The 27,152-nt window shown below is 47.9% G+C and overlaps 1 protein-coding gene across 1 annotated transcript in view; it reads right to left on the bottom strand.

Moving 5' to 3' along the window:
- Nucleotides 1–8,346: 8,346 nt before the first annotated feature.
- The window catches only part of LOC122369423, a gene marked incomplete at its 3' end in the record, with an annotated part of 37,678 nt that continues 18,872 nt past the window's right edge, over nucleotides 8,347–27,152 (bottom strand). Inside the window, exons 2-4 of the mRNA XM_043344158.1 lie at nucleotides 11,496–12,022; nucleotides 9,529–9,573; nucleotides 8,347–8,509 (exon numbers count right to left, since the gene is read on the bottom strand). Coding sequence (XP_043200093.1) covers nucleotides 8,347–8,509; nucleotides 9,529–9,573; nucleotides 11,496–11,981 — 694 coding nt within the window. The remainder of the gene's footprint in view (nucleotides 8,510–9,528; nucleotides 9,574–11,495; nucleotides 12,023–27,152) is intronic.

Below are 27,152 nucleotides of genomic sequence, written 5' to 3'. Positions count from 1 at the left end.
ATAACAACCCCGGAACCCTTATCTGCTGGCCTGATCACAATGTTAACATCCATTAACAACTCCATGATCGCATTCTCCTCCCCTTTACTTAAATTGCTGTTTTTTCGTTTAGCCACTCCATTCAGAACGCTCCTCTTCACCTCCTCTATATATAAATCTAGCCAGGGATCCCTTCCCTTCTCAGGGGTCCACCGTGAATTTTTGAATCGTCTATCATAAAGGGGATCCGCCATGTTCTGTGCATTGCCTCTGGACTCTCCCTCCCTCCCGGCGCTGTTTTCACTGTTTTCTCTAGAGTCCTTTGCCCAATATTCCTTGAGTCTGACTAATCGTTCCCATTCCCCTAGTTCTGCAATAAGCCGAGTGACCTGCTGGGTACGCACCGGTACGAATCCTAGGCCTTTGCTAAGTAGCGATAGCTGTTCTGCCGACAGGGTTTTACTCGATAGGTTCGTTACTTTAACACTGTCTTTGTCTCTATCCGACCCTGTCTGCTTTCTACGTCTCGACTCGCTAGAGGAGACGGGATCTAGTGCAGGACCAGCACTGATCTGAACGGCTTCCCTCTCGGTAACGCACTGACCTAATGCATTCCGGCCGGTACAGGCGTCGAGGACGTATTTCTGAAGCAAGCGGAAGAAAATACGTCAAACGGCATCGAAACATGTGGAATTCTGTGCGGTGCGGTGCAGAAAGACACCGTTAGAGTGACCCATCTGCTAATCCCGCCGCAGAGAGGCACGTACAACACTGTTGAGATGCTGGAGGACGAGCTGGTCGCGCGACATTTAATCGATATGGATCTCCAAGTCATCGGTTGGATCCACACTCACCCCACGCAAACAGCGTTCCTGAGTAGTATTGATGTACATACTCAATACTCGTACCAGGCGCTGCTGGAAGAGGCTGTAGCGGTCGTGTGTGCACCAACTTACGGAACAAACAAATGGTTCCGATTGACAGAGGCTGGAATGCGAGTGGTCAGTGGCTGCACAATGGAGGGCTTCCATGAGCATGCCAGCAAGAGTCGAATGTTTCATTCCGCCATGAACATTGCGTTTTTCAACGCGCAAGTCCGTCTGGTGGATTTGAGAGCCGACGCTGCGGCCGCTGCACATCACCAGATGCAGCATGCTGTAGACGACGGAAGCGCGGCCGGAGGAGCAGCTGCGCGCCGAGGGCTAACCGGACTGCCTCCGGTCGCTGACGAGTCGGCTGTAGCACCAGTGGAAGACAAGAAGAGACTGGAGGAGCCCAGTTCGCCGCCAGCCATGGAGCCTAACCTACGAGAACGACAGGAACGCCGTGAGTCCAGGGAGACCGGAGGTGGAACAGCGCCCTCTGCTCCCACACCACGAGCAAGCGGGGATGACGGAGAGCAGGCTGAGAAACCTGTCAATCAAGATCGAAAAGGCCAAATCCCATAAGGACTTCCTGGGAGCATGCAGCAAAGAAAAACTGGTCCCAAGAGGCTTCGAGCTTAAATGGAGGAGCCACTACGTCAATGACAACATGACTTCTGGCATCCTCACCAAGGCGTCGGAAAACCTAGTCGGCGCGTGTCAGCAGCTAGCTAACAAGAAGCTGGTCGAGCTGACACGGAGCTACGAGACAGGCTGGGAGGAGCTGTCAGCCAGCCTGACAGCGGAGAGCCTCAGCCGTCTGTCGACCCAGCTAAGTACCGACAGATGCAAAATAAGGGGTCGACTCCAACGGATCAAACAGGGAAAACTAGCAGAGCTCCGTAAGGGGCGCCCGGCATGCTATGATTCCGGCAGCATGCCAAGTGACGTGCAGGGTACCAGTGGGGCAACACATGACAGTGCCGCTACTTCTGGTACACAAATCGGGCCAGCGGCAGGTGGCGATAAACAGAATGGGAGGGGTGGGGTCAGCTCAGGGGTGGACAGCAGACCGGACAGTGACGGGAATGGAGCTGAAAAGGACGTTAGTGGGGCGGGTGATGGGGCTCACGCGAGTACCGGCCGGAATGCATTAGGTCAGTGCGTTACCGAGAGGGAAGCCGTTCAGATCAGTGCTGGTCCTGCACTAGATCCCGTCTCCTCTAGCGAGTCGAGACGTAGAAAGCAGACAGGGTCGGATAGAGACAAAGACAGTGTTAAAGTAACGAACCTATCGAGTAAAACCCTGTCGGCAGAACAGCTATCGCTACTTAGCAAAGGCCTAGGATTCGTACCGGTGCGTACCCAGCAGGTCACTCGGCTTATTGCAGAACTAGGGGAATGGGAACGATTAGTCAGACTCAAGGAATATTGGGCAAAGGACTCTACAGAAAACAGTGAAAACAGCGCCGGGAGGGAGGGAGAGTCCAGAGGCAATGCACAGAACATGGCGGATCCCCTTTATGATAGACGATTCAAAAATTCACGGTGGACCCCTGAGAAGGGAAGGGATCCCTGGCTAGATTTATATATAGAGGAGGTGAAGAGGAGCGTTCTGAATGGAGTGGCTAAACGAAAAAACAGCAATTTAAGTAAAGGGGAGGAGAATGCGATCATGGAGTTGTTAATGGATGTTAACATTGTGATCAGGCCAGCAGATAAGGGTTCCGGGGTTGTTATTCTGAACACGGAGGATTACTGGGCCAAGTTGCAGAACGAGCTGGAGGATAGCTCAACGTACAAACTTACCGAGGGGGATCAGACTAAAAAGTCCACAAGAAAGTCAAAGATTTGGCCGACAGACTCTTCAGGCAGGGATACATAGGTAGGTACCTTCACAAGTACCTCATTCCTGACAATCCGAAACCTGGCAGCATACAAGGAAACCCAAAGTTACATAAAGATGGGGCACCCTTGAGGGTGATAATAAGTGGGCGGGGCCATTCCACTGAACGGATAGCTGAGCTTGCGGAGCGGGAGCTGAATGCCCATGTAGAAAACCAACCATCTTTTATTCGTGATACTACTGACTTCATAAACAAAATAATGGACACAAAACTGCCAGCCACAGACCGTCAACCGATTTTATTTTGCATGGATGTAAGTAAGCTATACCCAAGTGTCCCCAGAGCCGAAGGGTTAGAGGCTTGTAGAATAGCTCTCAATGAACGTCAAAATCCTAGCATTCCAACACAAGATGTGCTTGACATGATTCAGTTAGTCTTAGATAACAATAACTTTAACGTTGGCGGGTCAAAACGCTACATCCAGATCAATGGCACAGCGATTGGGTCGAAACTAGGGCGTAACTATGCTTGCACGTATTTGGGGCAATGGGAGACAGAACTGTTACGTCGTTCACACATCAAGCCTTTCCTGTATTTCCGGTATATAGATGACATATTTGGGGTTTGGTTGAACGGAGAGGAAAGCTTAAGAGAGTTCCATGAGTTAGCGAACAATATACACAGGCAAATTAAAGTCGACCTTCGTCACACGCAGAGTAGCATAGAATTTTTAGATGTTAGAGTAAGTGTAACAGGAGATAGTTTGAGCACAGACGTTTATACAAAACCTACAGACACGAAGGCATACCTTCACTTCTCGTCGGACCATCCGATCCACACGAAAAGTGGCATTCCTTCGGGTCTGGCTATGAGGGCTAGAAGAATATGCAGCTCAGACAGTGCATATCAACGTCAGGCTGCCGATATAGCAGACAATCTCAAACGGAGGGGTTACCCAGAAGACCAAATTAGAAAAGGTATCAGGCGGGCCGAGAAAACGTCCCGAGACAATTTGCTGAGGAAAAAGGAAGGGAGGGGACAAAAAACAGGCACCCCTTTGGTCGTTACTTTTTCGAGTCATTTACCCAATATATCCAAGATACTAAAGGAAAAGAAAGCAATTCTCATGCGATCTGAATCGCTGCGGGACACATTCAAAGACGGTTTTTTCGCATCATACAAAAGAGGGACCAACCTGAGAGACACGCTAGTTCATAAAAAGACAAGGGACTTAGGGCGGGGAAACCAAGACCCACGGGGGGACTGTAAGAAAAACTGCTGCGTGTGCCGAGTTATGTACAACCAGACAGAGAAGTTAACCGGACCAAGCAAGAATGTAGAGTGTACGTATGATAAAACAATTGGGTGTAGGTCAAGGAATGTAGTTTATGGGATTATCTGCGGGGTATGTGAATGTGTAGTATATGTTGGGGAGACCGGGGGGACACTGTACGTCAGGGCGCAAAATCACTTGTCTACCATTAGATGTAAAAGGACCGAAATGGAGGTAGCCGCCCATTTTAACGGGGATGGACATAGCATCAAAGATGCAAGTTTCGTAGGGCTCGAAAAGGTTTGGAAAAACTGGACTATGTACAGGAGACAGAGGGAACAAAGGTGGATTGAGCTGTTGGGTACGCACCATCTAACGGTCACAGGGGGACTCAACAAGGAAAACGCGCTAGTAGTCCCCAGAAACACGGGAAAATGATTTATTGCAGTGTATGTTTGTATTCAATATGTTCAATGGTGTATGTCTGTATTTTTCCAGCCTAGGAGTAGTTAACAGAAAATTATGCGGAGTGGAGGTTTAGTAGGAAAATGAAAGTGATAATTAGGTAAAAAAAACATGTATGTATGTCTACGAAAATGAATTGCCGCGCCAGTATCGCCGATGAAGTGTTAAGCCGAACACGAAACGTCCGATATATGCTGAGTTTATATATATATATATATATATATATATATATATATATATATATATATATATATATATATATATATATATATATATATATATATATATATATATATATATATATATATATATATATATATTATGTTGACATCGAAAGGTCAAGGTCAAAGGTTGACCTCAGGTCATGTGACCTCGAGGTCATCATGTATATCATTCGATGCGTCTTGACGAGCTGAACACAATGAGACCATCCACGCGTCTGTATCTTGTTCCTGTACGGAGTTATTGGCCAAAAACCTTTGGTGACCTTTGATGACGTCACATGACCTCACAGCTGCCCAACAGCAAAACAGACCTCAAAGTAGTGAAGGTTGATCGTATATGAAGTCATGTATGGTATATGGGGCCATTCCGACCCGTTTTAGTGGTAAAAACAGGGAGTTGATTTTTCCCCCATTGACTTATAATGGGGAGGTCGCGAAATTGACCTGACCTTAGGTCACCGATATCAAAATTCCGAGATATACAAATTGTAGCTACTAATGACCTAATAATATCCTGCGACTTTCAAAGGCCTCCGACATCTACTGTAGCTCTGGCACGGTGACAAAGTTGCAAAAAAGTGACTTGAGGTTGGGTCATTCAAAGTGACCTGGTGACCTGACCTTAAAAGGTAGGAGGTTCAAACTTGCACACCATGTGTAAAATTGATGAAGGTATAGTCATACAAAATTTCGCGGCGCTACGCGCCGCGGTTTTCCCGATATTCGCGAAAAACCTCAGGGGGGCGGATATCCGCCCCCCCCCGTCGGTGCGCGGGTTAACCAGCGCCCCAGTGGCGGTCTCAGCCAACTTCGCCCTAGTGGGGGGGGGGGGGCATATGTTACCACCCACCTCTAACTCAAAAACTAAGAGGGCTAGAAAGACGCGGTAAAAAGCAGTCAATAGCTCTCAATGCGTACGTCTGAAAGTATTTCGGTCATTTTTCACCTTAGAGCAATATTGGGGTCACCAGAGGTCATCAAAGGTCAAAATTTGCCAATTGTCATTATATTTTTCAGAAAACATGCCGCTATCTCAGGAACTATGGTAGCTAGAAAAACGCATGGAAAAGCAATCGATAGCTTTTGAACTCTTCTTTTGAAAAGGTCATTATCAATATTGACCTCAGGTTAACGGTTTAGCCTCCAGAGGGCAAAAACTCCAAAAATTGCTGTTTTTACGAAAAGTGTTTTTCGACAATAGCTTTCGACTACAAAAAGCCACGACATTTCTATTGCCAGGATCGTGTTCCCCTCGCCGAGACGCGTCGAATGAACTATAATTTGACCTTGAAAGGTCAACTTGAAAGTTTGACCTTAGGTCAAGGTCATGACCATACCGGAAAAGGTCATGTTGCATATCAGTCGATGCGTCTCAACAAGACAAACACAATGAGACCATCCCCAGCGTTCTATCTCTTTCCAATCGCGAGTTATTGGCAAAAAAACTGTTTGTAGCCTCAAGTGACCTCGGATGACCTGTCTAGAGGCTATCAGCAAAAATGACACCTTGGTCATCACGAGTGGACTAAATTATTGTGATTCTGAAATATTTGGACTGTTCCGATGCGTACACACGGATCTAGAGGCATTTTCATTTTTCTCCATTGACTTGTAATGGAAAGGTCACGCCACTGACCTGACCTTAGGTCACGGATATAAAAAATCCGAGATATACAAATTGTAGGCGCCCATTACAGCATGCAATCCACCAAGTTTAAAACCTTTCTGACAAACACTGCAGGCTGGATATGATTGCAAACTTTTTTTAGGCTTGGTCAGTTAACTTGACCTGGTGACCTGACCTGACATGACCTGGGGTCAAAAATTTCACAGATTTTCCAAAATTGATGTACCAAAAGCTACCCCAAGCGGCGCGGCGCTACGCGCCGCGGTTTTTTATTCACACGCAAAAAACGCGACAGGGTGGTAACATATGCCCCCCCCCCCACTGGGGCGAAGAATAACGTATAGGTATAGTAACCAGCACGACCATCGTTAGATGGCAGGAATGAATGAAATAGGCGGTTCCAGGTTTCAGAAGGATTGGGACAGTAAATTGCGCTAAAAACAATGTTTTGGCGATACAGCTATATAAAAAGCTGATTTCATTAGAAGAGCACCACATAAGTTTTAAGCCTTTTAAATGGAGGTTTCAATAAGCATATGTAGGTATTATGTACAAGCATTTCCCAATTCGCCTCCAACGGTGTCACAGGCCAAAAATACTATGAAAGAGTAGTGTATACGGAAACAATTGCGGTCTCTGTACCATATGAGGAAGGCACCACAATTACCTCCTAAATATTCTAATGAATACCTAAATAGAAATCAACCAAAAACAAGCATGTAATGTAAATAAGAAGTATCATGTTACCCTACAAATATGTAAAACTTGAAAAAGTCATCCAAGATCATCAAATATCAATGACCTTGACCTGACATTCAAGTGACCTTTTCAATCACCGTAATGCATGGGGCAAACATCTCACATGTTAACACGCGCAGTGGAAGGGTTGCGACTTGCGAGTACCACGCCCAGTGGAGGGGGGGGCGGATGTCGCCCCCCCCCCCTAAGATCTCAGCTCCCACTGGAGCTAGAAAGACAAAATGTGGAGGGTAGGTGAAGGCCTTGGGGAACTCTGTTGTGTGTGAATTTCATGACCCTAGGTCAACAATAATATCTTCAAGGTCAAATGAGGTCAAATGTGGTCAAATCTGCCATATTAGCGACGTTTTTGCGTTTACACGCCGATAACTCAAAAAGTTATCGGCTGATTTTTTTCTTTCACTATAGGAAAGAGCATACATTTGTGAGTATGTATGGTGAATTTTAGGGGAATCCAACAATAAATATGCCAGTTAGAACTTAGAAGCCTGCTAAGGGTAAGATGTCGCCGGCTGAAGCGGGATCGGCGGACGCGGGAAACGCGGCAATCACAATTTTGTGTTTACCCACTCATAACTCAAGTTGTTATCGGCCGATTTTCAAAACTCTTTGATCATAAGATTGCCTGTACATTTCTTAGTCTTCTCACAAAGTGTGACGCGAATCTAATGCAATCAGCGGTAAGGAGTGCGATGTAAAGACGGAACCGTCCCGCCCCGGCACAGTCTACAATTCAGGCGGCGCGTAACGGCTATAGCGCCGGCCGCCGCGCCGCCGCGCCGCCGCGGCGGCAGGATGTTTGACTTTACACCGCTGTTACTAGAAAAGTTGTGAACAGATTTTCTTAAATCTTGCACGAGAAGATCCGCAGTTCAATTCTGTTGAAGTGCCAAAATTTCACATTAATATCATTTTTGCGGCGCGAGTTATTGGCGAAAAACAGGATGGGTGGGCGAAAGCCGCCCACCCCCCTTCCACTGCGCGTGTTAAAACGTTCACAACCACAAAACGACTAGAAACACACGGATAAAGTGTCCTGACATACGCCGAACCGTGATCCCGGCCTGACATAGCCTCAAGAAGCAGGGTACAGGTCAAAGGTCGTTTGGGTCATGGTCAGGAAATTTTTAGGGTGTGTGTAAAATTGATTCATTTTCGAGCGTTGATCATGTTGTACATTTCGTACAGTGTATAGTATACGCACACACACACGCACACCCCCCCCCCCCACACACACGCACACACGCACACACGCACACCCCCCCCCCCCCACGTGCATAAGCACAGGCATGAGCACATGTCCACGCACACGCGCAGGCACACGAACACAGCTGGGTTGCACTTACATCAGGTGTTCCTATCGTGCTCTTCACTGCTTCCATCATTTCCTCGAACGAATTCCACTTGTCCTCGGTCATTCCAATGGCCTCGGTCTTCATCATAAGCGTTTCGCGCTCCCTTCCAAAGCCAAACTGACAGACGAATTAAAAACAGGTCACAGCCCGACACATGATGCATTAAAAAAAAACACACACACACACACACGCACAATCTTATTATAATTTTTATCTGCATGTACAAACGTGAAGGTAAATGAAGCTTCAGTCACTTTTTAGGTCAGGTCAAAGGTCAGATAACCGGAGGTCATCAGAGTTCATCTAAACTAAAAGACAGTAAAATGAATAAAACATAAATGATCACATCAATAAAAAACGACATGAGCATGCTGTTGACTAGACTAAAGTTGATATACTAAATATGAGTTGACATTTTTTCCGAAACTGGTAAAAGCCAGCCAGCTACCGTCGGCCAGCTCAGAGAAGACACCGAGTACAGAACGCGTGAGCGACATGGTGGAGTGTCCCATGTGTCAGAACGTTGACTGCCTTTCTCATCTCAGGATGAGAAAGGCAGATTTGGGGTACCCTACCCTTGTAAGACCCGTTACAAATGGCCGTCCGCCGCTTTTGGGCCCTACCAATCATTAAATAACATGGAAAGAAATTGATCATTAACCTTCCAGGCGGTGGGGGAGGCATTTTTTTTTGCCCCCCTTTAGTTTTTTCGATATATCTCGAGAATCGCTGCGCCGATCGTCACTAAACTTTCAGTACCCTCCCGTGAACAGCTATTGCACATTGTGACCAATTTTTTTTTTCCAAAGGCTATGATAGGTTGGACGCTAATGATGTCAGAGTGACGTCATTTCTGCCATTTTCGACCCAAAAAAGGTTTTCGATTTATACACTAGCTTTTCTGAACCTAGCTATTCTGGCACTAGCTATTTTGAGGCACCAGCTTTTTTAAGCCAACAGCTATTTTGATTCTAGCGCTTTTGATACTAGCTTTTTTGAGGCACAAACTCTTTTGTACTAGCTCAAATGTCACTAGCTCAATTGTCAACTCAACACCTGTTATGATGTGCATCCCTGCTGACCAGGTGTTCACAGCTCAATGGGTGAAGCTGCGAGCTTAAACGGTAAAACATTACCTGGTATTTCTCCGAGAACTGCTCGTCTTCAGGAAGAGTCTTTATCTGAAACGAACACATTTTGTCACTTTTGTTGCACCTGGCCTCAGGTGAGAGCGTATGTTACTGTTCCTTTCCAAGTTTGCAGCCGAAGTGCAGTATCCATAACAGCATGTGAACAATGCTAGCGCAACTTTTTATGCGAATGCGTCAACGAATTGGAAAGCTGCGCATTTGAGACTTGAATTGACTCTCTGGCTGAATCTCTCAGCAGCCACAATTTTATCAGCTTTGTCGGTTATTATATTATCAATCATAGACCTCTGTACACCTGGACTGAGCGCAGAAATTTCGGCCCTGAGCATAGTGGCCCTAACTTTCAGATGTTATATCTCGAGATCAGTAACACCCAGAATCCAGATACCTATGTCCGGTCTTCACTGTTTAATGGTCCCGTGCATTGAAAATTGAATGAAATGTCGGGAAAGAATGGGACCAAAAGTCGCCAGTGCCCCTTAATTGAAGGTGTTCCGCCGCCACTGCTGGAGAATGCTCTTGATGATGGAGATTGTGTGGACACCCTGTATCTGTATTGCCGCAAGGCGTTTGACACTGTCCCACATAAACATCTTGTAGCCAAAGTATGAAGAATGGGTATAGATGGACCAATCATACACTGGACTGACGAGTTTTTGACTGGCCGTGAACAGAGTGTCGGTCCAAGGTTGTCATTCCAATTTCCAGGTGGAAAGATGTTTGGACTTGGAGTGGCGTACCCCAGGGCAGCGTACTAGGAACGACGCTCTTTCTCATATACATTGATGATCTATTGGAGGATCTGTAGTCGTCTGGGAAACTTTTTGCGGACGACGCTTAAGTCTACAGGACGATAAGGAGCCCCAATGACAGAATCGACCTCCAAGAGGACGTCCACCGACTGTACCTATGGACCAAGAAGTCGCTTCTGGACTTTAATGAAGACGAGTGTAACATGATGGACTTTAGGGCAAAGAACCCAGGCTACACATGCACGATGGGAGGAACCACTCTTGCTACATCTGTAAAAGGGAAAGATCTGGGAATCATCATTACACCGGACATCAAGGTCTCAGAGCAAGTGATCAGAGCAGCAGCAGCGAACTCCATGCTAGGAAGAGTAAGGAAAACATTCACCTACATGGACAAGGAAATGTCCCTGCCTATTTACAAAGCCCTGGTGCTCCCCCACATGGAGTACGCCATACAAGCCTGGTCCCCGTTCCTCCAAAAGGATATCATGAAGCTGGAGAGGGTTCAGAGGAGGGCTACGAAGCTCGTCCCTGAACTCGCCGACCTTCCGTACCCCGGATCGTTTGGCGGAACTCCAGCTGACAACACTGGAAGAGCGAAGGATCAGGGGAGATATGATTGAGGTACACAAACTGATCCACGGGCTCTACAAGGTGAATGCTGGGGAGGAGTTCCTGAGACTGGAGACTGGTGCGAACATGGAGAGGACGCGAGGACATGCACTCAAACTACAGAAGCCAAGCCACCTGCTACACAGGCGCAACCAATTTTCACTTTGAGAGTGGTGGACTCTGAAGTCGTACTGAGCAAGAACACCCACACTTCCAAAAACAGATATGACAAACTGTACACCATATACTGAGAAGAGGCAGCATCCCATGAGCAACCTGCTCCTTATGCCTCTTTCCTTTCTACTTTGGTAAGCATCTTCTTTGGTAAGCATGACTTAAGTAATACTCTTTGACGTAATTAAACGAGACCAAGGAAATATCCCAGCCTATTTGGGGCCTTGACCCTAACTACTAATTTGAAATTTTTCCCGTCCCTCCTTTAGACCTGCAGACTTATTTAGGCCCAGTGGCTGCGCTCGCTTTATTTGTGAGGGGCCCAGACGCGGGTGGGGGACCCAATGTCCACACAAATCCTGCAGACTGCCGTCTGCGGCGGCTGCGCCGGCCGGCCGTCCACCCGTGGCCTACCTGCACCGGGCCGCCGGCGATGTGCTGCGCGTACTGGTACTGGCCGCGCTTGTCGAGCAGCTCGCGCGCGCGGCGAGCGCTGATGTCCGGGTCGTCGTGCTGCGGCAGGCTGCTGTCAAACTGACTGATGCGGTACTCGGTGTAGGGGCTCAGCCAGCGGTGGACGGGGAAGAGCCAGCGGCCGCCGCCGGCCGACACCTCCACCAGCTCCAGCAGCCACGAGCCGCCGTCGGCGCCGGCCGCGTTGCGCACGAGGACGATGCTGTCCAGGTCGACCAGCGCGGCGGCCGTGCTGGCCGGCAGCTCGAACTCGCTGACAGTGTTACGCTCGTGGTCGTCCACGTGCAAGTTGTCCAGCTGGGTGAGGCGGCTCTCCGTGCCGGCCGAGTCGCGCAGCTTGATGAACACCCTGGCGTCTGTGCCGGCACCCTTGCGGTCGGCTGTGTGCACGCGCACCTGCAGTGGCACTCCCAGAGTGGACGCCATTTGCGGCTCAACTGGACCGACAGCGCGGCGAGGTGACCGATCTGGAGCGAAAAGGGCGGCGATTAGCACAGCACTGTATGTACAATACATACCTGACTGGCAACGGGGTGTCGCCGCAGTCGGCAGCCGCCGCGTGCATGTGCAACTGCCCGGCCAGGCGCTGCACCACTGGGGACACTGGGGACCGGTCCCCAGTAATTTTTGGGTTACTGGGGACCGTCCCCAGTAAAACTGACGACCTCAATTTGCTTAAACCTCGCCCCGTTGGGGGGGCGAGGTTTAAGCCCTGTGGTTTTTCCTGAATAGCAAGTGTTACAGTTTACGTCTGTTACTGTCCGGTGAAGGAGCCCGCTGGGATACTGCGCGGGATTTGTATGGGAAATGTATTTAGGTCAATGGATGGCTGTGAATGAGGGTTGAAGTGGGGGATGGGGGTGAGATTGCTGTGATGATAATACGGTGATTCACTACATAAATGGCTAAATGAACTTTAAGTTGATTTACTCCGCGAATTATGTCGAAATACGATTCAATGTAAAGTAACGCGACCGTTCTTGCTACATATTTGGCGACCGTGACAGGACACTGGGCAAACCGAAATGGATAAATACGTAGAATTAACCCGCGCCGTGCTGGGGGGGGGGTGTTTTTACGCCCCCCCCTCAGGTTTTTCGCGATTATCTCAAAAACAGCGGCGCGCAGCGCCGCCGTTTTTGGTACACGTGTTCCTACATCATTTCCGCACATGTTGTGAAAATTTCAGACCTAGGCCGTTCAAGGTCAGGTCACCAGGTCACGTCAAGTGACCTTACCTCAGAAAAAGTTCAAAGGCTCGCTATAGCTACACCGACTGAACGATCACTTTGAAACTTTCAGCGATTGATATGAGTAACAGTATGTATAAAATGTATATCTCGGATTTTTGATATCTGTGACCTAAGGTCAGGTCAATTTTGCGACCTCTCCATTATAAGTCAATGGGAGAAAATTGAAATGCGCCTCTTTTGGACGAATATCGTTCAAAACGCTCTCAAACATCGGTTCATAGGTAAACATGACACACTGAATAGGAAAAATGCACCTGTGACCCCTCTGTGTGCCCCTGAGGTCATCTCAGGTCATGAACGGTCGCCAGCAGTTTTTTGGCTATAACTTTTGATAGAGACGTGCTAGAGCGGTGAAAACACGTCAGATGTGTTCAGCTCGACGATACGGATCGACTGATATGCAACATGACCCTTTTCGGTCAGGTCATGACCTTGACCTGAGGTCAAATTTTCAAAATGACCTTTCAAGGTCAACAAATAGTTCATTCGACGCGTCTCGACGAGAGGAACACGATGCTGGCAAAAGTAATGTCATGGCGCTTATGAGTCAAAAGTTATTGACGAAAAAACGTTTTTCGTAAAAACGGCTATTTTTGGAGTTTTTGCCCTCTAGAGGCTAAACCGTTGACCTGAGGTCAAATCTGAGAACATTACTCAGAAAGGTTTGTAAAAGGGCTATCGAATGCGCTTTTCCGCGGCGCTGTAGCTGTATCGGTTCCCGAGATAGCCGTTTGCAGTTTCCAAAATGTTGAAATAGTCAACATTTTACCTTTGGTGACCTCTGGTGACCTGACCTTTGACCTGACCCAAAAAATGACCGAAGTGTTTTCGTCCTTATTTTTGACGCTCTTTCGATTGCCGCTTACCGCGTGTCGCTACGTGGCCCAGGAGCCGAGTTAGACGGGGGGGCGTGAAAACGCCCCCCCCCCCCCCAGCACTCGGCGGAAAGTTCAGGCCACCAGCACGGCGCGGGTTAGCGACAAGACAAGGCTTATCCGGACTGGAAGCTCTAGAATTCGCATCGAAGCAATATGAGAAGGATCAGGAGCGGGAAGAAAGAAAGCTAACAAGGGAAAGGGAGCGTGAAGAAAAGGAACTAGAGCGTGAGGAAAGAGAGAAGGAAAGACAGTTTGAAATAGAAAAGCTGCGACTTTTGGATGGTTCGATGGCCAGCAATGGTACAAGAACGAGTAAGAAGCTTCCAAAGCTCCCTCCATTTGAAGAAAATGGTGACATGGACATATACCTGACAAGATTTGAAAGAATCGCCCAGTCTAACAACTGGAACAGAGAGGATTGGGCGGTATCATTGAGCGCTCTGCTCACTGGAAAGGCTCTGGAAGTCTATCATCGTTTGAGTGCAGACGAGGCTGATGACTATGAGATCCTCAAGGAAGCACTGCTAAAGCGGTATGGTCTTACTGCTGACGGTTTTCGCAGACGTCTGCGGGAATCGCCTCCGGAAGAAGACGAGACACCGGAGCAGTACATAACACGTTTGTCGACATACTTGGATAAATGGATGTCCCTGAGTGAGTTTCCGACATCTTTCGATGGTCTCAAACAGTTGACCCTAATTGAACAGTTTCTATCGAGCTGCCCAAAGGAACTCGAGCTGTTCTTGAAACGAAACGGCCATAAAACACTAGAAGAAATATCCAGCGCTGCCGAACAATATCTAACGGCCAGTGGACAAACCCTGCACGGACTGCGCGCAACGGAAAAGGAGGCTATCCAGAAGCGCAGCTGGAAAACTTCGACACAGCCAACGACGACCATGCTGCCTTCTGCAGCGGCCCTTCAGGTATCGGCAAGAGCGCAAAAATGCGCGTTCTGCACGCTCGGGCATGAGACGGCACAATGCAGAAAGGCAGAAGCACTCTCGGTGGACGAGCGGCGCCGTCGGCTTCTCGCTGTCGGAGCTTGCTTCATCTGCTTAGGTCCTCATCACATTGCACGAACATGTAACAACGTGAAATGCTGCGAAAGGTGCGGAAAGCGACATCACCGCCTGCTGTGCACCGAAGAGGAAGCTGCACCCATCGTGACTGCTCAGTCCCAGGTTGAAGAGAAGGAACAAGTTCTTTTCCAAACAGCTAGAGCGGTGGCAGTCGGACCCGCTGGCAAAAGGAACGTAAGAATTATCCTTGATACTGGTTCAAACCAGTCATTTATATCAACATCTCTCTCTCTCGGGATTTGAAATGTCAGCGGCTTGGAACCCAGCGCAGAACGATCTCAACATTCGGTGGTGATCGCATAACCCACAAAACGATGAACTCTGTTTCCATCAAACTGATGAACTGCAGTGACCCGACCAAGTCTGTGACTCTGACAGCGGCGGAAACTGAGCAAATATGTGGCCCCGTCAACGTCAAGTCAGTGGACTTGAAGGACTATCCACATCTGAAGCACCTGACCCTAGCTGACTGTCCGTCTAGGTGGCAATCAGGAGATATCGACATACTGATCGGTATGGATCACTATCAAGATGTCGTGAATGGGCAGGTGAAGACCGGAGAGCGTGGCCCGATGGCGTGGGAAACCATATTTGGATGGGTTCTAGGAGGACGTGCTGCTGCCGATGGAACAGCTGCGAATGGGCAGGTCTTGTTTCTTCACACTGGAACTCTCCGAGAGGACATCGAGCAGTTGTGGGCGCTGGAAACCATCGGCATAGAACCACCGACATTCCCATCGAAAGTGAGTGAGACGCAAGCCGACAAAAACAAGGCCGTCGAACATTTCGAACGAACATGCACACGGGACGCAGATGGACGATACCAAGTTCGCTGGCCCGCTAAAACGGATTTCGATGAGCTCCCTACAAACAAAGACGTCGCACACCGACGACTGGAACGATGTGAGACATCTCTCGACCGCTCTGGCAGGCGGCAGGAGTATGATCAAGCCATTCGACAGTACATAGAGATGGGTTTTGCTGAACCCGCCCCGGTGGTTCCCGACGGACCGGTGCACTATCTCTCGCACCATGCTGTATACAAAGGTGACAAGATCCGCATCGTTTTCGATGCATCAGCAGGAAGTCCTAGGTCTTTAAACGACATGCTTTTGCCGGGACCCAACATGGTAGCAGACCTCACCGGCATCCTCATTCGCTTCAGACTGAACATGGTGGCGGTGTCAGCAGATATTGAGAAGGCGTTCCTTCAGCTGGCACTCCATCATCAAGATCGTGATCTCACCAGATTTCTCTGGCGAACGCCGGACGGGGAAGTGACCACCTATAGGATGACGCGGGTTGTTCGGTGTAGCATCATCTCCATTCCTCCTACAGGCTGTCATAAGACGACATCTTGAAGGACAGCCCGATGAACTGAGGGACACGGCTGATCGACTAAAACGTGACGTCTACTGCGATGACCTGCTGACCAGCATGGCAACCGAATCAGAAGCAAAGGTCTTCGCCCAAGAAGCAAAGGAAGTATTTTCGACGGCAAAGATGAACCTAACAAAATGGAGGTCAAACCGAAGCATCGATGTGGCAGGAAGCTCGGACACGGCAAAACGAGCAAGTGAGCCAGGTATCCTTCTAACGACCAGTGACGGAGAGCCGACAAAAGTGTTGGGAGTGAGATGGGTACCGCACGAGGATCAGCTCATCTTTCAGAGCAAAGATCTATATGATTTGGGGATGCAGCTACGGCCTACAAAACGGAACGTGTTGAGATTATCAGCTCGTGTCTACGACCCTCTGGGTCTTATTTCAGCGTTCACCATGCGTTGCAAGATGCTGCTGAAGGAGCTGTGGACCCTCGGTACAGCCTGGGATGAAGATCTGCCGCTCTCGTCAAGGCGGAGTTGGCTCGAGTGGCTGAATGGTCTTCGGTCTCTCGAGGCACTTCGCATTCCCAGACCGTACGTTTCGAACAACGTGGAAAAGTTCACCATCCACACGTTCTGCAACGCTAGCAAGACTGCTTATGCTGCAGCAGTATATCTCCGGACATGCGGTAAGACCAGCCCTGAAACGCGCTTGATTATGAGCAAAAGTCGGCTTTCGCCAAGTAAGCCCATGGCTATCCCACGCCTGGAGCTCATGGCCGCCGTTCTTGGATCGAGACTAACGGCTTACGTGATTGAATCACTGCCCTCCAAACCTCAGGACGTCCTTCTATGGACTGATTCTGCTGTCAGCTGTGGCGCTGGCCTGGATCCGAAGTGATCCTGGCCGCTGGGGGGCGTTTGTCAGCAACCGGGTAACTGAGGTCCAGCAAATGTTTCCACCAGCAAAGTGGAGGCATTGCCCAGGCGAGTGTAACCCAGCCGATCTGCCGTCCAGAGGAGCATCCGCAGACAAGCTTGGCGAGCCTTTCTGGCAAGAGGGACCCAGCTGGCTCCGAGAAGAAAGGGAAGAATGGCCTCCTCAGCGTGCCTACGAACCCAGCGAGTGCAGAGCGGAGGAGCGGAAAAGTGGGCCCGTGATCACCATGTGTTCCTCCGCGAGCCAGGAACCAGGTGTCGGATCACTTATGTCTGCAGAGAACTACAGTTCGCGTAAACGGCTGCACCGGGTGACAGCTTGGATGCTGCGATTCCTGGCCAATACCCGGAAGACGGAGCCGTCGACAACGGGCGATCTGACTGCAGAAGAGCTCAACCGAGCAGAAGAACTGTGGATACTGGAAACACAGAAAACAGCATACGGACCAGAACGGGAAGTATTGATAGCAGATCAGGCCGTACCTCGGACATCACACATCTACGAGCTAAACCCATATCTGGAGAACGGAATCCTCCGGGCGAGGGGACGACTACAAGAATCGAAGTTGAACGAAGACGAAAAACATCCGATCCTGCTGCCGAATGATGATCACTACGTTCGGCTGCTGATCCAAGAGCGACACGTGGAACTATGTCATGCGGGAGTGCAGCAAACGATGTACTCCATCCGTGACAGGTTTTGGATACCAAAAGGCCGACAAACGATTCGCAAGGTTATACGAGCATGCCCAAGGTGCCGTATTTTCCATGCAGAGCCGTTCACGCAAGAAACAGCTCCCCTTCCAAGAGAGAGAGAGCGTCTAGCGGAACCCCCTTCTCACAGCTCGGAGTGGACCTCGGAGGACCTATCTTCGCCAAAGACGGCGGCAACATCGTCAAGACATACTTTGTCATTTTTACGTGTGCGGTAGTGAGAGCCGTTCACATAGAGCTGGTTAAAGGCCTCTCTACAAGGGACTTCTTACAAGCTTTCGATCGATTCGCCGCACGAAGAGGAATGCCGAAAACGGTGACAAGTGACAACGCAACAAACTTCAAGGGCGCAGCAGCACACCTCGCTCATTCCGGAGTAACCTGGAAATTCAACGCACCCCGAGCTCCATGGTGGGGAGGTTTTTATGAGCGACTCGTGCGCACAACGAAAGAGGCTCTGCGCAGAACGCTTCATAAGAGTATGCTCTCATTTGAAGATCTGCAAACTCTGCTGTGCCGCATAGAAGGTGCAATAAATGCAAGACCGCTATCGGCGTTGAGTGAGGACATTGATGACCTTCGGTCACTGTCTCCAAGGGACTTTCTACAAGTCCCTGCACTGGACGAGCCCGATGTCCCGGGTTTGATTGAGCCTGAGAGCCAGAGCCGAGTGCTCAGGAAGCGCTGGATACATTGTCGTGAGGTTCTCGCTCATTTATGGAAAAGGTGGCACACAGAATATTTGCGAGAGCTGCGGATTCCTCCCCGAGAAGAAAGAAGCAATCCAGCTATCGGAGATCTGGTAATCATCAGAGAAAATCCGTATCAGTCCCGATCACTCTGGCCAATGGGAAGGATAGTTGAGCTTCATCCAGGCAGAGATGGACTGACACGAGTCGCGACCCTGCGAAGGGCAGACGGCACTACATCAACGCGGCCTGTACAGAGGCTGCATCGTTTGGAGTGCGGCTAGGCCTCAGGATTGAGGAGACTCCTACAAGGATGCCGGTCAGCACATGCCACTGTGTTCTATCGGAACGGATTGAGTGAAATTGTCATTTCACCGGGGGGAGAATGTTACAGTTTACGTCTGTTACTGTCCGGTGAAGGAGCCCGCTGGGATACTGCGCGGGATTTGTATGGGAAATGTATTTAGGTCAATGGATGGCTGTGAATGAGGGTTGAAGTGGGGGATGGGGGTGAGATTGCTGTGATGATAATACGGTGATTCACTACATAAATGGCTAAATGAACTTTAAGTTGATTTACTCCGCGAATTACGTCGAAATACGATTCAATGTAAAGTAACGCGACCGTTCTTGCTACAGCAAGAATACGGCGGCGCGCCAAATTTTCAGTACCTTCCCGGGCATCAATTTGACACCTTTACACCAAATTTCAAGTATTAGGTCACCTTAGGTCAGGAGTTATTGAGGTCAAACTGAGGTCATGTTCGAGCAAAAATGAGCAAAAAAACATGCAATCTTGAAACGCTCACCAAATCTACAGTTAACAAGCAATTTTAAAGCTCTTTATATGGCATAGTAGACACAAAGCGGCGCTACAAAACTGCCATCTCGGATTTTCAAAATTTCGGGTTTTTGACCCGAAAAATTCAAAAAATTGATTTTTTAGAAAAACTAAAAAAATTAAAACTTTCCGAATTTCGAAAAAGCGGAATATATGTGATAGTCCCTGCGCTCTTATATATACATACCAAATTTCAGAACGTTATCTCGTTTTTTGGCAAAGTTATAGCGAAAAAATAACTTTTCAAAAATGATGACGTCCAATTTTTGACCTCAATTTTTAGCGATTCTAGACCACTTAGGACAAAACAAAGACCACTATTGAACTCCCCGTGACGAGCTGCATCGAATCGATACCCATTTTATGCAAAAATATCAACTTTGAAATTTGACCTAATTTGACCTGACCTTGACCTGACCTTGACCAAAACGTGACCTAAGCTGGCCCCAAAGGCTGCCTGACCCACATAATCACATTTGTCATGTAAAATGGACCATAAAACATGTATCACACGACACTTTCATATTGTGACCCCCCAGTGACCTGACCTCTGTGACCTGACCTGGAATCAGTGACCTCAAATAGCAAAATATGTGTTTGAAGAACATTGCTCCATCGATGATTTTCAATAAAATGCAATTTACTCGATTGTACAACACCTTTCTTGAAATGCCTGTAAACGGTGAAAATTCGACCTTTGACCTGACCTGTGACGTCATCGGTTTGACCTAGGTCAATAAAATTGGGTCACAAGGTAGTTTCCTGATAGAGCTATCCAAGACCGTTTGCCGCTAGTCGCTAGGTTGCGTGGTTCTTGAGATCTTAGGGGGGCAAATTGCCTCCCCCCAACAGGGCGCGTTGCTCGGCAGAGCCCAACGGGGTGCGGGTAAACCCGGCCGGGCCCGGGGGTAATCCCAACTACCGCAGCCCGGGGGGCGTTTTTTGCCCCCCCCCCCCGCCTAACTCCGTAAATAAGGGAGCTACGGAAACAAAAGCGATACCGTAAACGGGGGTGACTTTGCCATGTTTTCAACTTTAGACGCTTGTATTCTTTACACTTCTTAACTTGTTGGGATGACTATGTTCAAAACACGGATGAAGATTAGCTCTTTTGGTTTTGCTATTATCGTATTTATATCTTGCCTAAAAATATATATTTTTTTAAAGAAAATGAGTCGTGGCAAAGTTAAACTGAAAAAAGGGGTGACTTTGCCACTATGTCAAAAAATGGGTTTTTACCGCTTGCAAACAATTTTTAAGCATTTTTGTTCCATTGTTTGGGGAAGGGCAACCATCTTTAATTGTTTAATAGGAAAAAATGAAGCAATTCAAAGTTTTTTGCTCTTAAATGATGTACAAAAAAGGAGAGATACATTTCTTTTATAATACATTATATTTGTTGAAAATTATTGACATTGATAGTCAAAAGAAACTGAAAAATGGTTCAGAATAGTAAATGAACAATATAATATAATATAATAATATAAATAACATGATAAATGATATAATAGTAAATAAATAATAAATAAGCAAAAATATGATTGTATCGGACATCGGTACTCTAGGACCGTGCCACATTCCTCCAGCGGCATTGAGAGCAACAGAAAGAATACGTTCTTGCGGCAACTTACTGGCACCCTCATTATCCGCGTTTTGATCTATAAAATGATACCGATTTCTTCAGCTAGTCTTACTGGCAAACTCAGGAGTTGTAGGTGATCATGACTGTGCTGAAAAGTTGGGCCCAGCTTCATCCATTTTTTGAGTTTGGTAATTTTTGCCTTTCTGTACTCCCACTGTGCATTCCTGTGCTAATTTTAAACGTATAAACTCTCACTTTTTCAAAAACCAGTTTGGAGGTCAAAATGATGCTACATTGAAAATTATTTTGAATTGCATCGGATAAGTATTCAATTTTTGCATAAATAACATGGTAGCAAAGTCACCCCATGTGGCCTGCTATTCACTTGGAAAAATCGCCACCAAAAATTTTAGCTAAATTAAGTGACAAATGCCAGTTTTGTTGGATATGCTAACTTAACAGCCTTGTCATGATCAACCATACCAAGCTTCAGCATTGCAGGTGGTCTAAGACATGGTTTGATAATAAAAATTTTGGAACTCTTCAAATTTGACCATTTCAATGACTCCAATAAAATGGAGCCCAGTTAGGTATTTAGTGGTAACTTACCTATCAGTGTTAGTTATATTGGGAGGCCCATCAATTACCTTTCATTTGTGCATAAAACATCACTACATTCCTCGTAAAATATCCTGGGAGATCTCCCTAAAGCATTTTTGGAGAAGCATGGCAAAGTCACCCGGCGAGGCAAGGTCACCCCCGTTTACGGTACCAAACGAAAGGTCCTTACAAGACGATCCTAAAGCACCTAAAATTTTTGACCTCAGGTCAATTTTCAAGGTCAGAGGTCAAGGTCAAAGGCAAAAACTGGCCCATTTTTAGTGATCTTTCAGTAAGCGTTCTATAGAGGACGGCAGGATGCATGAAACCGGAAAAATTGCGTGTCAAACGATAGAAGAGAATCTGAGGATTCCGCAAATGTGCTAAAAAATAAAGGTCTAGGTCGATGTGATGCTCAAAATTGACCTGAAACTTTGCACTTTTTCGTACATCTTGCGTGCTAGATTCCAAGATGTTTTGAAATGTTTTGACGCTTATCAGGTCCCTATTTGTGGCTCTTCTTACGATACAAGGCTGCTCAAAGCTCAAGGTCACAGAAGAGTATCCTTGCTAGAGGCTATTTTACTGAATCAAGTTAGTAATAATAAATAATACAATTATGCCATCCGCAGGCTCTAAATGAAGGATTAGAGGAAAATAGATGCCAGATTTGTGATCAGCGGGTACGAATCCATCATAAATGGATTCCACAGTCCGACTATCCACAGATAAATGGAATCCACAGTCCGACTCCGCGGCAATCCGACTGAGACTCCGGTTCCGACTTCGTAGCTTCGCGCCCTAGGACGCATACATACAAGCCTTGCTGTTTTCGACCCGCTTTTCCTGGACGTGACCTTATATCACTATTGCTCACTTTAAAATGCAACATACCTATTTTCAATTTCTCGTGTGAAAGTGCTCGCGATAGCTTTTTGGGCGTTATAACACGAAAAAACGCCATCGGAAAGCCCGTAGGAAAGTTCTGTACATAGGCCGACCGCGGCGGGAGCAACCCAGTGACGCCATCCGGGGCCGGTAGGGGAATGTTAAAAAATCCCTAATCAACCTACCTGGTATATAGTGCTTTGGCTGCAAACTTGAAATAGAACAGACTATAATAAGCTCCAATGATTTTCTGACCGGTGACTGCACCAGACGGTTGCAAAGGGTCGCCATGTGCCGTGCTTTTGCACGGTGGGCGGCGCCCGTCTGCAGATAGCGGACCCGTCTGCAGAGTCCGGACGCGGAAGCTGCGCCACAGCGGCAGCGTCGGTCGCCTCCGTGTCCCTGCACGGGCTCCTTCCACCTTGCACCAGTCCAGGGCCATAGAGCCGTCAGTCTCTCACCAATACGCGCCCTGGTAGTTGGTACCCCCAACCTACAGTGGCGGCGGATTCGATTTTGGCGTGTGGGGGGGGGGGGCAAGATCCCAGTCGAGATGATGTCATAGACGTATCCAGGAAGGCGTTTTCGACGCTACGGGGGACACCGGACATGCACCCCCAAAGAAGTGTCAAAAATAGAAAACTCGGATTTCCATTCCTTACGGACCTATGTACTGCTGAACAGTATAAAGCAAAAATTTCCTGATAAAAGTTTTATAATTAGGAAACATAGTTAGGGGAAGATGGGGGAACACCGACCCCCTTAACCTTTTAGGGTCTAGTCACGTAATTTTCGGCCAAATGATCAATCCCCCAGTTTCATTGCATTGTCGCATTAATTTTACACACATACCAACCAATTGTTTTCTTGTAGTGTCGTTCATAATTGCATTATTCCACATTTAGTAAATGTCTACATTTTTCGGGGTAACACCCACCGTTGGGTACAACACCGCCCGAGCTCAGCAGGCAACGAAATTTGCAGATTGCTGGACTATTAAGTTGTTCTTCTTATCGTAAATTTCGAGGCGTTTTAGTAGATCTCTAAAATACAGTGGAAACGATTTTATTATATTCCTGGGACAATATAGTACTCATTTATATAACTGGACGACTTAAAGTCCCAAAATTTCATTTTCTCAAAAATTTTCATTATCCTCTAATAAGAAAACATAGCTACAGCGTTCTTTCTTTATTTGAAATGACACTCCTGGGTAAGGTGTCACAATGTGCTTTTAAATACCGAATTTCCCAAGTGGGCGGTGTTGCCAAAGTGTCTGCATTTCTCTAAAAAATCCTTCAATATGGCAGCACGACAAAAATTTCGCTCGAGCACATGGGTGTAACTTTGTATACTTTCGAGGTCCCATGTGGGACCCTAATGCGGACATTTGGGACCCCAATTGTCATTTTGGGACCCCAATAGTGGAGGCCCCCGAGACGCACCAGCTACTTTGCAAACGGAGGTCCGATGTTCATATAGAAGGTTCTCTGTATAAATAGGAGGCCCCTTGGACAAATCGGAGGCCCCCTGAACAAGAAGGAGGCCCCCCGAGAACAGGAGGCCCCCTTGAGAAATAGAAGGCTCTCTGGACAAGCAGGAGGCCTCCTGGACAAATAGGAGGCCCTAGACAAATAAGAGGCCCGTAGACAAATAGTAGGCCCCATGAACAAGTAGGAGGCCCTCAGTACAAATAGGAGGCACCCTGCAGAAATAGGAGGCCCCGTGGACAAATAGGAGGTCCTAGACCTAGACAAACAGGAGGCCCCGGCCCTTTCACAAAAGGAGGCCCCCTGGACAATTAGAAGCCCCCTGGACAAATAGGAGGCCCCTTTCACAAAAGGAGGCCCCCTGGACAATTAGGAACCCCCTGGACAAATAGGAGGCCCCTTTCACAAAAGGAGGCCCCCTGGACAATTAGGAGGCCCCTGGACAAATAGGAGGCCCTGTGGACGAATAGAAGGCCCCTTTCACAAAAGGAGGCCCACTGGACAATTAGGAGGCCCCCTGAACAAGAAGGAGGCCCCCTGGATAAAGAGGAGGCCCCCTAAAAATAGGAGCCCTCTGGATAAATAGGAGGCCGCTTAGAAAATAAGAGACTACTTTAACCCGCGCCCGGCTGGGGGTCCTGGATTTCCACGCCCTGCTGGGGGGGGGTGTTTGAACACCCCCCCCCTTCTAACTCGGCTCCTGGGCCACGTAGCGATACGCGGAAGGCGGCGTTCGAAAGAGCGTCAAAAATAATGAGGAAATTACATCGGTCAATTTTTTGGTCAGGTCAAAGGTCAGGTCACCAGAGGTCATTGAAGGCAAAATTTCGCCGATTTCCGGGTCGAATGTCGAAAATTTCCAAGAAGCCAACGCATAACTCGGGAACCAATAGAGCTACAGCGCCGCGGAAAAGCGCATTCGATAGCCCTATTAACGCCCTTTCTGAGTAATGCTCTCAGATTTGACCTAACGTCAACGGTTTTGCCTGCAGGGGGCAAAAACTGTAAAAATAGCCGATTTTTTCGGAAACAGTTTTTCTGCAATAACTTTTGACCCCAGCCTTGTACGAGCTGACTTTTACCGGCATCGTGTTCCTCTCGTCAAGACGCATCGAATGAACTATAACTTGACCTTGAAAGGTCAACTTGAAAATTTGACCTCAGGTCAAGGTCATGACCTGACCGGAAAGGGTCATGTTGCATATCAGTCGATCCGTATCGTCGAGCTGAACACATCTAAGGCGTTTTCATCGCTCTAGCATGCCTCTATCAAAAGTTATTTGCGAAAAACTGTTAGATTTCATTCGTGAGCTAAGATGACCTCAGGGCATAAACAGGGGTCATGGACACCATTTTCATGTTCAGTGTGTCTAAACCACTTGTAATTCAGTGTTTGGGAGTGTTTATAATGTCTTTCGTCCAAAAGAGGCGCATTTCAATTTTCTCCCATTGACTTATAATGGGGAGGTCGCAAAATTGACCTGACCTTAGGTCATCGATATCAAAATTCTGAGATATACATTTTGTACATGCTATTGCTCTTAGAAATCGCTGAAAGTTTCAAAGCGATCGGTCACTCGGTGTAGCTACGACAGACATTGAAACTTTTTATGAGGCGAGGTCACTTCAAGTGACCTGGTGACCTGACCTTGAATGACCTTGGTCTGAAATTTTAACAACATGTGTAGAATTGATGTATGATAAGGTGTACCAAAAACGGCGGCGCTCCGCGCCGCCGTTTTTGAGATATTCGCGAAAAACCACAAGGGGGGGTGTTCAAACACCCCCCCCCCCCAGCAGGGCGCGGGTTAACCAATAGGAGGCCCCCTGGACAAATAGGAGGCCCCCTAAACACGTAGGAGGCCCGCTGGACAAATAGGAGGCCTCTTGGGCAAATAGGAGGCCCCCTAGAAAAATAGCAGGCCCCTTGGACAAATAGGAGGCCGCTTGGACAAATAGGAGGCGCCATTAACCAATAGGAGGACCCCTAGACAAACAGGAGGCCCTCTGTAACAGTAGGAGGCTCTCTATACGTACAAGAGACCGGCGCTCGACCTGTAGAAGCTTAGCTGTATGTATAGTCGGTCAAATATGTATCTTTCCCGGCCGCCAAGTGGCGCTACGGTCTGGATTCGATAGTTGGCTAAGCCCACACCCCAGCTGCCCTGGCGGCTCTGGCGGCCCTGTGACGTCACGCGCGGGGGGCGGAGCTACACAGCGGCCGGCTGGAGAGTGACCGCAGACCAGCACTGGACGGCCTCGCCGCCGGGTGCTCCGGCGGGTCTGGCCGGGAGAGGCGAGCAAGCGGATGCGTTAGGAATCTGACGAATGTGAGGGCAGCGCGATGGTCTAATGATGGCTGTGCTTTCATGCGCCGTGTAAATTGTAGACTGAGTGCTATGAGCTATCAAAGGATTATCTGGTGTTTCAACAGGGGTCGCTGACCTAAAAATTAAGATGGTTGCTCTTGATACGATCGAATGCTTGGTGATATGATGATTAGCGCAAGAGAAATATTTAATCGAATTATGACCGGTTATTTTTTGATAAAGCAAAAACTTTTTTCTTTTTCTTTTTGGCATTAACGGGAAAGCGTTAAGCCATATCTACTGAAAATCTTAACCTGCGCCGGGCCGGGGGGGGGGGGCGATTTGCGCCCCCCCCCCAGGTTTTTCGCAGATAGCCGAAAAACGGCGGCGTGCAGCGCCACCAAATTTTGCATACCTGTTTTTCCATCTATTGCGCATACTGTGTGCGAATTTTGACCTTATATGACTTAAGGTCAGGTCAACAGGTCGGTTTGAGTGACCTAACGTCACAAAAAGTTTGAACTTGCACCAAAGCTACAACTGTTGACCGATCGATATGAAACTTTCAGGAGTTAGTAAGGGTGACAATATCCACAAAATGTATGTCTCGGATTTTTTTATCTATGACCTGAGGTCAGGTCAATCTCACAACCTCCCCATTATAAGTCAATGGGATAAATTTCAACTTCATCTGAATGCCACCCGATCCACACAATATATTCAGGATCATGGTGTTGCAGGTCCCTGGTGGTCATTCTACCGAAAGATGTCACCGGTGACCTTTGGAAGGTGTCGCTAGGTCATCCGAGGTCACCTGAGGTCACCAGCGGGGGTTTTCTGCAATAACTTTTGAGTGAATAGAAATAGAGACTCCGTTCGACGTTTATCATGTTTGTCTGATCAATGCGGATCGAATGATATGCAACATGACCTATTTCAGTCAGGTCATGACCTTGACCTTAGGTCAAATTTTCAACTTGACCTTTCGAGGTCACATGATATAGCTT

This window comes from Amphibalanus amphitrite, unplaced genomic scaffold, assembly GCF_019059575.1.
Source record: "Amphibalanus amphitrite isolate SeventyFive unplaced genomic scaffold, NRLGWU_Aamphi_draft 001033F_arrow, whole genome shotgun sequence".
In the NCBI taxonomy this organism is placed as follows: domain Eukaryota; kingdom Metazoa; phylum Arthropoda; class Thecostraca; order Balanomorpha; family Balanidae; genus Amphibalanus; species Amphibalanus amphitrite.
The sequence above is the reverse complement of the archived record's forward strand: the minus strand, read 5'-3'. Positions and strand labels throughout refer to the sequence as shown.